The 13,188-nt window shown below is 33.3% G+C and overlaps 1 protein-coding gene across 1 annotated transcript; it reads left to right on the top strand.

Annotated features, from left to right (window-relative positions):
- The first annotated feature begins 1,201 nt into the window (after positions 1-1,201).
- On the top strand, positions 1,202-10,223 carry LOC111375111 (ubiquitin-conjugating enzyme E2 5-like). The gene is made up of 6 exons (XM_022997900.1): positions 1,202-1,390; positions 1,502-1,581; positions 2,152-2,266; positions 2,380-2,432; positions 2,590-2,718; positions 10,174-10,223. Exons 1-6 carry the CDS (start codon positions 1,347-1,349, stop codon positions 10,221-10,223), a joined length of 471 nt encoding a protein of 156 aa, XP_022853668.1. The 5' UTR covers positions 1,202-1,346.
- The last annotated feature ends 2,965 nt before the right edge of the window (positions 10,224-13,188 follow it).

Below are 13,188 nucleotides of genomic sequence, written 5' to 3'. Positions count from 1 at the left end.
AGGAACTTAAAGATGCTGTCAAAATGAAATTTGTTGTGGGATGGAGGTTGGTTAGGGAAGAAGACCAATTTTATTTTTCTTTCTTTTTTTTTTTTGTTTAAATTTTGATTTTAACGTAAAGTTATCATTTTGTCCCTTTAAAATTTGTTAAAATGTGATCAAAATCATTTTTCTGGTCAACTGACAAAATTTTGGATGAAAACTGTCCAAACGTTTGGAAATGTTAAGAGCGACGGTTGCAACAAATCAAATATTTGAGGCTTCTGCTGCAATTATCCCTTTTTGTTTTTTTTGGTAAACTATAGACTTATCACAATGACTCATAATGTCTTCAAAATCAAGTGTCATAAGAAGTTTCACAATCAACACAATTTTCATGAAAAAGATGTAAACTTTTATTCATTTGAACATTTAAGGTCTTCCCCTTTTTCAGTAGCAAAAATCCATTGTCTCGAAAGTTCGTCGGGCTCAATGAAATGAAATGAGTTTCTTCGAATCTAACCAAAATAATAATAATAATAATAAATAAACACATACACATTATAATTTATGTGATTTTCCGATTGAACGAAGCATTCTTATTTAAGGTTGACTATGAACAAACTAAAACAAGTACAGAACATGTTAGAGTTATTCATGAAAGGCGAAATTCACTTCAACTTTTCACATGGAAGAAATTGATACTATTACAAGAAAAAAAATTGGAATGACTAGTGAAATTCGTCAATATAAAATTTGAGCCAACCAAAAGCCAAAATGCACTTGATTATTTGGTATCCACTCATTGTCCTATTTTGACTTCTTTCCAAAGGCCATGGAATCTTTATTTTAAATAATTAAATTATTATTTTAATATATTACAAATAATTTGACTTAAATTCTACAATTAAAAATGTTTATTTGCGTATCTAAATTTATCTATTGAGTCAATAATTGCGTATCTAAAATTTAAATACATCAACTCAATCACCAATTAGTATTATAGTAAATGAAAAATATTATGCAAAAAATAGAAATTTTTTGTTTGAGCCACATTTTTTTTATAAAAATATAATTTTAAATAATATTTTGAGGAAAAATGTATGGTTAAAAAATAAAGAAATTTTTTTAATTTACATTTAATATTATTTTATTATGAACGTGCTGCTAAAAATAAGAAAAATATATAAAAAAAATTCTATATCTAAAGCACAGGCTTCATTTCGCTCATTGATGTCTGAACCGCCTTGAGACCCTCTATCTCTCTCTCTATCTAAGCACAGTTCATCTGTCGATATACACGCATAAAAACCATTGTCAAATTTCAATCCAGGAGTAGTTAAAGGAGCTAAAAAAAATCAAGAGATATGTCTTCCCCAAGCAAACGCAGAGAAATGGATTTGATGAAACTGTAAATGAAATTTCAATCTATTAATTTTTTCAAATACATGTAACTATTTTAGCTGGGTTTTTATATAATTATTTTTGGATAATTTTTATTTTTCGGATTGGTTTGTACTAGGATGATGAGCGATTATAAGGTGGAGATGATCAACGATGGGATGCAAGAGTTCTATGTGGAGTTTCATGGGCCTAAAGACAGTAATAATTTCTAATAAAACCCATCGCTATCCTTCATTTTACGATCTATATGAAGCCTTATGTCTATATTTATGTTGAGTTTTATTTATTTTATTTATTTTTATCTAATTTGTATTTTTAAAGATTAATAGTTTGAGCTGTGTTTGACTTGCGTAGCTTTGTAATTGAGCTGAAAAAATAGTATATTTATAACTTTCAATTGATAAAGTAATAGATACTCATGTTTAATCTCGAATTGGAGTTCTTTGAAACTTGGATTGCAGATTGGTCTTGAGTTCAATCTCAAATTTCATTTCTTGGTTTCATTAAATTCCGTGAAATTTTTCGTACATTCTGATTGTACTTATTCATTTTTGAGCGCATCTTTAGCTTTATAAGTTTGATAGAAAGTCTTTTCTGAGAAGGGATATGAGATGATTGACATGGTTGATGCTGTATTAGGGTTTGAATTGGCAGGATCGTTGTTTGCTAATTTGTCTCAACGAGAAACGAAGTCCTTTTGTTGATGGCTTAGTTGGTGTTACATTTGATCAAAAATGGTACTTTTTTCCAATTCGATTGTATTTGCAGGCCCTTATCAAGGTGGTGTGTGGAGGATAAGAGTGGAGCTTCCAGATGCTTATCCATATAAATCTCCTTCAATTGGTTTTATCAACAAGATATACCATCCAAATGTTGAGGAAATGTGAGTTCACAAACTGTCTAACCCAGTATCTACCTTGTTCAAATGACGGTATTCACTCAAAGCTTGTTGGATGAAAGTTTTTCAAGTGCTACATTTTCGTGTTTTGTTACCAGGTCGGGCTCAGTGTGTTTAGATGTCATAAATCAGACATGGAGTCCTATGTTTGGTAAGTTGATATTCTCTTAGCAATTTCCTGCATTTGGTAAGTGGACATTCTTGGCATTTTTGGCGGGCATATGGACTTGTTAATTTAACCTAAATTACTGGTATTCAAACATAATGATAGATTCATCAGCTTGATTGGGGTATTTCTTTCTTTTCAGATCTAGTAAATGTGTTTGAAGTCTTTCTTCCGCAACTTCTTTTGTACCCAAATCCATCAGATCCTCTGAATGGAGAGGCAGCAGCTCTAATGATGCGGGATCGCAATGGTTATGACCAAAAAGTTAAAGGTAGAAAATTTTAAGTAGTTTAGCATCCTGGTAGACATATCTTTTAAACTGGCTGGAATATATTATGAAAATCTTCCTCTATTTTCTTTGCCTATTTGTATAATTGCCTAAAGTATACTAATGATAAAAATAGAAGTGAAATAAATCATTATGAAATTATAGTCAAATTTGATTGGAAGCACGCAAATGAACATAATTCTGGTGAAATTTTAGTCAAATTTGATTGGAAACTCGCAAATGAACATAATCCAGGTGAGATTTTAGTCAAATTTGATTGGAAACTCGCAAATGAACATAATCCAGGTGAGATTTTAGTCAAATTTGATTGTAAACGTGCGAATGAACCAAATTTAGATGAAATTTTAGTCTAATTTGATTGGGAACGTGCAGATGAACCAAATTAATGTGAAATTTTAGTCAAATTTGGTAGGAAACACGCAAATGAACATAATCCAGATGACATTATAGTCAAATTTGATTGTAAATGTTCCAATAAACCAAACTCAGGTAAAATTTTAGTCAAATTTGATTAGGAACACGCCAATGAACCAAATTAATGTGAAATTTTAGTCAAATTTGATAGGAAACACGCAAATGAACATAATCTACGTGGCATTCTAGTCAAATTTGATTCTAAGCGTGCCAATGAACCAAACTCAGGTGAAATTTTAATTAAATTTGATTGGGAACGAGCCAATGAACCAAATCATCGTGAAATTTTAGTCAAATTTGATTGGAAACACGCAAATGAAAATAATTCTGGTGAAATTTTATTCAAATTTGAATGTAAACGCGCCAATGAACCAAAGTCAGGTGAAATTTTAGTTAAGTTTGTTTGGAAATGCACAAATGAACCAAACCATTGTGAAATTATAGTCAAATTTGATTGAAAACACGCAAATAAACATAATTCTAGCGAAATTTTAGTCAAATTTGATTGGAAACTCGTAAATGAACATAATCCAGGTGAGATTTTAGTCAAATTTGATTTTAAACGCGCCAATAAACCAAACTCAGGTGAAATTTTAGTCAAATTTGATTGGGAACGTGCCAACGAACCAAATCAATATGAAATTTTAGTTAAATTTTATTGGAAGCATGCAAATGAACACAATCCAGGTAAAATTTTAGTAAAATTAGATTGGAAACGCGCAAATGAACCAAACTCAGGTGAAATTTTAGTCAAATTTGATTGGAAACACGCAAATGAACCAAATTAATGTGAAATTTTAGTCAAATTTGATTGGAAACTCGCAAATGAACGTAATCCAGATGACATTATAGTCAAATTTGATTGTAAATGTTCCAATAAACCAAACTCAGGTGAAATTTTAGTCAAATTTGATTAGGAACACGCCAATGAACCAAATTAATGTGAAATTTTAGTCAAATTTGATAGGAAACACGCAAATGAACATAATCTACGTGGCATTCTAGTCAAATTTGATTCTAAGCGTGCCAATGAACCAAACTCAGGTGAAATTTTAATTAAATTTGATTGGGAACGAGCCAATGAACCAAATCATCGTGAAATTTTAGTCAAATTTGATTGGAAACACGCAAATGAAAATAATTCTGGTGAAATTTTATTCAAATTTGAATGTAAACGCGCCAATGAACCAAAGTCAGGTGAAATTTTAGTAAAATTAGATTGCAAACGCGCCAATGAACCAAAGTCAGGTGAAATTTTAGTTAAGTTTGTTTGGAAATGCACAAATGAACCAAACCATTGTGAAATTATAGTTAAATTTGATTGAAAACACGCAAATAAACATAATTCTAGCGAAATTTTAGTCAAATTTGATTGGAAACTCGTAAATGAACATAATCCAGGTGAGATTTTAGTCAAATTTGATTTTAAACGCGCCAATAAACCAAACTCAGGTGAAATTTTAGTCAAATTTGATTGGGAACGTGCCAACGAACCAAATCAATATGAAATTTTAGTTAAATTTTATTGGAAGCACGCAAATGAACACAATCCAGGTAAAATTTTAGTAAAATTAGATTGCAAACGCGCCAATGAACCAAACTCAGGTGAAATTTTAGTCAAATTTGATTGGAAACACGCAAATGAACCAAATTAATGTGAAATTTTAGTCAAATTTGATTGGAAACTCGCAAATGAACGTAATCTAGGTCAAATTTTTGTAAAATTTGATTGCAAATGTGCCAATAAACCAAATTTAGGTGAAATTTTAGTCAAATTTGATTGGAAACGCACAAGTGAAACAAATCATTATGAAATTATAATCAAATTTGATTGGAAACACGAAAATGAACATAAATCTGGCGAAATTTTAGTCAAATTTGATTGGAAACTTGTAGATGAATGTAATCCAGGTGAGATTTTAGTTAAATTTTGTTGTAAACGCACCGATGAACCAAACTTAGATGAAATTTTAGTCAAATTTGTTTGGGAACGCTGAAATGAACCAAATTAATGTGAAATTTTAGTCAAATTTGATAGGAAACACGCAAATGAACATAATCCAAACGACATTATAGTCAAATTTGATTGTAAATGTGCTAATGACCCAAACACAGGTGAAATTTTATTCAAATTTCATTGGGAATGCGCCAATGAACCAAATTAATGTGAAATTTTAGTCAAATTTGATAGGAAACACGCAAATGAACATAATTCAGGTGATATTATAGTCAAATTTGATTGTAAATGTGCCAATGAACCAAACTCAGGTGAAATTTTAGTCAAATTTGATTGGGAACGCGCCAACGAACCAATTCAATGTGAAATTTTAGTTAAATTTTATTGGAAGCACGCAAATGAACACAATCCAGGTGAAATTTCAATAAAATTAGATTGCAAACACGCCAATGAACCAAACTTACGTGAAATTTTAGTCAAATTTGATTTGGAATACGTAAATGAACCAAATTAATGTGAAATTTCAGTCATATTTGATAAGAAACACGCAAATGAACATTATCCAGGTGACATTATAGTCAAAATTGATTGTAAACGTGCCAATGACCCAAACTCAGTGAAATTTTAGACAAATTTGATTAGGAATGCACCAATGAACCAAATTAATGCGAAATTTTAGTCAAATTCGATAGGAAACACGTAAATGAACATAATCTAGGTGACATTACAGTCAAATTTGATTGTAAACGTGCCAATAAACCAAACTCAAGTGAAATTTTAGTCAAATTTGATTGGGAACGCGCCAATGAACCAAATCAATGTGAAATTTTAGTCAAATTTGATTGGAAACACGCAAATAAACATAATCCAAGTGAAATTTCAACCAAATTTGAATGTAAACGCGCCAATGAACCAAACTCAGGTGAAATTTTAATAAAATTAGATTGCAAACGCGCCAATGAACCAAAGTCAGGTGAAATTTTAGTCAAATTTGATTGGAAATGCTCAAATGAACCAAACCATTGTGAAATTATAGTCAAATTTGATTGGAAACACAGAAATGAACATAATTCTGGTGAAATTTTTGTCAAATTTGATTGGAAACTCGCAAAATGAACATAATCCAGGTTAGATTTTAGTCAAATTTGATTGTAAACGCGCCAATGAACCAAAGTTTGGTGAAATTTTAGTCAAATATTATTAGGAACGCACAAATGAACCAAATTAATGTGAAATTTTAGGTAAATTTGATGGGAAACACGCAAATGAACATAATCCAGGTGAAATTTTAGTCAAATTTGATTCTAAAAGCGCCAATGAACCAAACTCAGGTGAAATTTTAGTCAATTTTGATTGGGAACGTGCCTATGAACCAAATCAATGTGAAATTTTAGTCAAATTTGATTAGAAGCACGCAAATGAACATAATTCAGGTGAAATTTTAGTAAAATTTGATTGCGAATGCGCCAATGAACCAAATTAAGGTGAAATTTTAGTCAAATTTGATTGGGAACGCGTAAATGAACCAAACCATTGTGAAATTATAGCCAAATTTGATTGGAAACACGAAAATGAACCAAATTCGGGTGAAATTTTTGTCAAATTTGACTGGGAACGCGTAAATGAACAAAATTAATGTGAAATTTTAGTCAAATTTGATAGGAAACACGCAAATGAACATAATCTAGACAACATTATAGTCAAATTTGATTGTAAATGTGCCAATGAACCAAACTCAGGTGAAATTTTAGTCAAATTTAATTGGGAACGCGCCAATGAACCAAATTAATGTGAAATTTTAGTCAAATTTGATAGGAAACACGCAAATGAACATAATCCAGGTGGCATTATAGTCAAATTTAATTATAAACGTGCCAATGAACCAAACTCAGGTGAAATTTTAGTCAAATTTGATTGGGAACGCGCTAATGAACTAAATCAATGTGAATTTTAGTCAAATTTGATTGGAAACACGCATATGAAAATAATCCAGGTGAAATTTTAGTCAAATTTGAATGTAAACGCGCCAATGAACCAAACTCAGGTGAAATTTTAGCAAAATTAGATTGCAAGCGTGCCAATGAACCAAAGTCAAGTGAAATTTTAGTCAAATTTGATTGGGAACGCACAAATGAACCAAACCATTGTGAAATTATAGTCAAATTTGATTGAAAACACGCAAATGAACATAATTCTGGTGAAATTTTAGTCAAATTTGATTGAAAACTCGCAAATGAACATAATCAGATGAGATTTTAGTCAAAATTTGATTGTAAACGCGCTAATTAACCAAACTCAGGTGAAATTTTAGTCAAATTTGATTGGGAACGCGCCAACGAACCAAATCAATGTGAAATTTTGGTCAAATTTAATTGGAAGAACGCAAATGAACACAATCCACGTGAAATTTTAGTAAAATTAGATTGCAAACGCACCAATGAACCAAACTTAGATGAAATTTTAGTCAAATTTGATTGGGAACACGCAAATGAACCAAAGTAATGTGAAATTTCAGTCAAATTTGATAGGAAACACACAAATGAACATAATCCAGGTGACATTATAGTCAAAGCTAATTAAACGTGCCAATGAACCAAACTCAAGTGAAATTTTAGTCAAATTTGATCGGGAACGCGCCAATGAACCAAATCAATGTGAAATTTTAGTCAAATTTGATTGGAAACAAGCAAATGAAAACAATCCAGGTGAAATTTTAGTCAAATTTGATTGTAAACGCGCCAATGGACCAAACTCAGGTAAAATTTTACTCAAATTTGATTGGGAACGCGCGAATGAACTAAATTAACATGAAATTTTTGTCAAATTTGATAGGATACATGCAAATAAGCATAATCCAGGTGACATTATAGTCAAATTTGATATTAAGCGTGCCAATGAACCAAACTAATGCGAAATCTTAGTCAAATTCAATTGGAAACATGCAAACGAACAAAGTTCGGGTGAAATTTTAGTCAAATTTGATTGTAAACGCGACAATTAACCAAACTCAGGTGAAATTTTAATCAAATTTGATTGGGAACGCACAATTGAACCAAACCACTTGGAAATTTTAATCAAATTTGATTGGAAACACGTAAATGAAGGTAATCCAGGTGCAAAGTTTAGTCAAATTTGATTCTAAACGCGCCAATGAACCAAACTCATGTGAAATTTTAGTCAAATATGATTGGAAACGTGCCAATGAACCAAATTAATGTGAAATTTTAGTCAAAACTTGATTAGAAGCACGCAAACGAACATAATCCAGGTGAAATTTTAGTAAAATTTGATTGCAAACGCGCCAATGAACCAAATTCAGGTGAAATTTTAGTCAAATTTGATTGGAAACATGCAAATGAACATAATTCTGGTGAAATTTTAGTCGAATTTGATTGGAAACTCGCAAATGAACATAATCCAGATGGGATTTTAGTCAATTTTGATTGTAAACGCGCCAATGAGCCAAACTTAAGTGAAATTTTAAACAAATTTGATTGGGAACGTGAAACTGAACCAAATTAATGTGAAATTTTAGTCAAATTTGATAGGAAACACGCAAATGAACATAATTTAGATGACATTATAGTCAAATTTGATTGTAAACGTGCCAATGAACCAAGCTTAGGTGAAATTTTAGCCAAATTTGATTGGGAACTCGCCAATTAACCAAATCAATGTGAAATTTTAGTCAAATTTGATTGGAAACTCACAAATGAACATAATCTAGGTGAAATTTTAGTCAAATTTGAATGGAAACACATAAAAGAACATATTTCAAGTGAAATTTTAGTCAAATTTGATTCTAAACGAGCCAATAAACCAAACTCAAGTGAAATTTTAGTCAAATTTGATTGGGAACGCGCCAATGAACCAAATCAATGTGAAATTTTAGTCAAATTTGATTGGAAGCACACAAATGAACATGATCCATGTGAAATTTTAGTAAAATTTGATTGCAAATGTGCCAATGAACCAAATTTAGGTGAAATTTGTAGAATCCCAAATAATTCTAGACACCTCAGTGGCACTAAGACATGAATATTGGATGACTAAAGTATACTTCAGATTTTTAGTCTCATTTGAGACCCATTTTCGACATAGGAAACATTCGATTTGGAAAATGATATCTAAATAAAAGTTGTAGCTCTTTGAGTTAGCTTTTCAACGCACTTTGAATTATCTCAATCGGATATTGGGAGAAAATGTTATGATAGAAACATTAAACGCTATGCAGTGTCAATCGGACTATAACCGATCGACCGAAACTGCTTAAAATGAAAATTCTCATATTTCTCTAGAATTTAAATATTTATTTTCATCAATTATTTTCTCAAAGGGCCACCCACATTTTTGGTAATAAAAACCCCACTAAATTGAAGCATTTAACCTCAAACTTAAATAGCACCCATATTTTCTCTCTTAAATGAAATTTGACCCTTCATTTACTTTAAGTTATGGGATATTTACCTATAAATAGAGGCCTCATTTCACTCATTTTTTCTCACACCAAAAGAAAGAGTTTTTACATACTAAAGAAAGAGTTTCCAAGAGAAAAAAAGAGAGGGAGGAAAACTATTTTTCCTAGAAGTTTAAGAAGTGTTTTCAAGTATCAATTCTCAACGGTTTTCAAACATCCAAGGAGTGTATTTCTTTCAACATCCAAGTTTCATCGAAGTTTTCAATCCAAGTTTTCAAAGTTTCAAAAGCATCAATCAAGGTAAGTAGAGGTGAAATGTGTTTAATTGTGTTAAGTTATAAGTTTCGATTCATGTTAATGTTTGTATGTCAAATGGTACTCCGGTACGGCATATCCCTCTATGTTAATGGTTGTATGTCAAATGGTACTTCGGTACGACATACCCCTCTATGTTGAAGAAATGTTCGTATGTCAAATGGTACCCTCGGGTACGGCATACCCCTTCATGTCAAATGGTGCCTTCGGGTACGGCATGTATGAAAAGTTATAAAGTTAATGTTTTGAAATGTATAGCTTGATCACGAATGCACCTATGACACCTATTGAGTTTTTCAACTCACGGGTTTAATCCTATCTCTACATATTGCAGGAATTCTACCTCGGGTATGGATGGAGGAGAAGATGGAGAGTGTGCAATGAGCCCATGAAAATCCGGTGAATAAGTGATTTGGATTTATTTTTACGAAATGTTTTCCAATGTTATTTCTTTAAAGTTTTGAATAACACAGAATACGAGAACAAGTTATGTTTTCCTCAAATAAATTACATTTTGTTGTTTTGAAAAATGATTCAGTGTTTTTGTTTAAAGTATTTGAAGTATTGTTATTTAAATTATTATCCGAAGATGTAAGCTTCCACTAAAACGTATACACTTATTACTAAACCATCGATTAAGCTAAGTAAAGTAAGTAGCGTTCCGGTTCACTAGGGGTCGGGGCGTTACAACATTGTATCAGAGCAAGGTTTAGCCGGTTCTGTAGACCAAGTATGTTTTTTTTAAAACAAAAGGAAAATGAAAAGTTTAAGGTATCCCATGGCATCGTGCATCCATCCATCAATCTCATCCTATTGCCCAGGTATGTTCATGTTTAAAGTTAATGATTATGTTTATGTTATGATACTTTGATATGATTTAGAGATGTGTTATTTAAAGATATGTAATGGACTTAGGCAAAAGCTAAGGGCTTAAAGGGAATTGCATGATATGAAAGTTTAAATATTTGCATGTTTTCTTTAAGCAAAGAAAAAGTATGATGCATGTGAAAATGCAACAGATATGGCTCGTAGAACGGCTAGGGCATATAGAGAAGCATTGAACTGTAGAATTGCTATTCATTCCTATGAAAACTATGTAACTGATCCGACTCGACCACTTAGCGAACATGTGTATGACATCTATGAGAGATGCATGATGGCGGTTAATGCTGGTATGGAGATCATGCATATTGAGGCCATAAATAACCTTATACACTCCCTCCCACCTCAATGGGGAGATATGGGAGTCACAGTTAGAGATGAAATGTTAGAAGGCAACCCAAACATGTTCGAGTTTTGCCATGCCTTGATTGATTTGTGGGATGATATAATCCATGAGGAGCCTGAGGAGGAACCTTTGGCTGAGGAAGAAGATCCCGAAGAAGAACCCGAGGATGATTTAGAGAATGATCCTGATCCTGAGCCTGAGCCACAGGTTGAGATGGATATAGAGTCTGGACCTGAGGCGGAATACTCCTTCGAAGATGAAGCTCTACCAAAGAAGATCCGTAGAACTTATAGGGATTAGATTTAAATCCTTGTAATAGCTTCTCTTACGTCAAGAAATAAAATACTATCTTCTTTGCTTTAGTATTCGAAGAATGAATCTAATAAGAACTATATGTTTTGTCTAATGGAAATGGCCCGCACAAATCAAAACTTGATAAGAGACCTCTTCCGAGCGGTTCAAGACCTAGGCAGGCAAAACCCGAACCAAGCTCAAGCCCTACCACTAGCTCCTAATGTTCCAAACCATGCTTCAGTGGTTGAGCAATTTCCAAGGCACAAGCCCCCTACCTTCAACGGAGCAGTTGATCCACTTGCAGCTGAGGAGTGGCTTCGCAAGTTGGATCATATATTCCGATTGATAGGGTACACAGACGCTCAAAAAGTCCAGTGTGCTGAGTTCATGTTCTCTGGTAATGCAAGTCACTGGTGGGACTCAATGTCAAGGACAAGGACCCCTGAGCAACAAGTAGAATTGACTTGGGAGCAATTCAAAGGGGAAGTAATGGACAAGTACTTTCCCCAGTCCTTGAGGGATTACAAAGAAAGTGAATTCCTCCAACTCAAGCAAAAGACTATGTCCCTGACTGAGTATGAGAGGAAGTTTGATCAACTTTCAAGGTGTGCTCCACATCTGGTGGATACGGAGGATAAGAAGGTATGAAGGTTTGAAAAAGGGTTGAACTCGGATATAAGCATGATACTTGTGTCCCATCGCTTCACCACATACCGTGAAATGCTGGAAAGAGCTCATGCTATTTGGTACCAGAAGACTAGCGCCGAATAACATGGACAACTGTTCAATCAACCGGACAATGGTAACATGGGAAAAAGGAAATGGAATGGCCAGGACAAGGAAAAAGGCAAGTAGCAGAACAAGAAAGCTAATGGCGGAGCCAATGCCAGCAAAAGCATTGTGTCGATTATTGCACCCTGTTGTAAGTGTGGAAGGACACATCGTGGCGAGTGCTTACAAGGGAAAAATGTCTGTTTCTGATGTGGCAAGCCAGGACATATCATTGGGGATTGTCCCACACATACCCAGAAGAAGGATGATAACAGCGACAGAACCAGAAAGGGAAAGCACAAGTTTTTGCATTGACTCAACAGGATGTAGAGGAAAACTCTAATATCACAGCAGGTACTCTACTGATAGCCAATACACCTGCTTATGTATTGTTTGATTCAGGAGCTATACACTCCTTTGCTTCAACAACTTTTATGGCTAAATCTAGTAGTACCTATGATAAGTCGGAAGGTATATTAGAAGTTAGTATTCCTTCGGGAACCCTTTGAATACTGATAGAATAGCCAAGTCAGTAAGTATCGAAGTTGAGGGAAAACCAATGGAAGCAAACCTATACATGATAGAAATGAAGGATTTTGATTTAATACTAGGCATGGATTGGTTAGGTTGTAATTACGCCACCATTCGATGTAAGGAAATGGAAGTATCATTTCAGAAACCAGGAGAGTAACCATTTTCGTTCCTTGGAATGAAGACCAAACCCCTTATTTGACTAGTATCGACTTTACAAGCTGAGAAGATGTTGAGAAAAGGAACATGTCAAGGATATTTAGTAAGTATTTCTGGAGGGAAACAAGAGACGATAAGGGTTGAAGATGTACCAGTAGTACGGGAATTCGTAGATGTGTTTTCAGAAGATCTATCTAGTATTCCACCCGATTGACAAGTGGAATTCACCATAGACCTAATTCCCGAGGCGGCACCAGTATCTAAGGCCCCATACCGAATGGCCCCAAAGGAACTACAAGAATTAAAGAAGCAGTTGCAAGAACTCCTAGATATGGGCTTCATACGACCAAGCGTATCTCCATGGGG

The sequence above is a fragment of the Olea europaea genome, unplaced genomic scaffold, assembly GCF_002742605.1.
Source record: "Olea europaea var. sylvestris unplaced genomic scaffold, O_europaea_v1 scaffold134, whole genome shotgun sequence".
Lineage (NCBI taxonomy): Eukaryota > Viridiplantae > Streptophyta > Magnoliopsida > Lamiales > Oleaceae > Olea > Olea europaea.
This window is presented reverse-complemented; position numbering and strand designations above follow the sequence as displayed.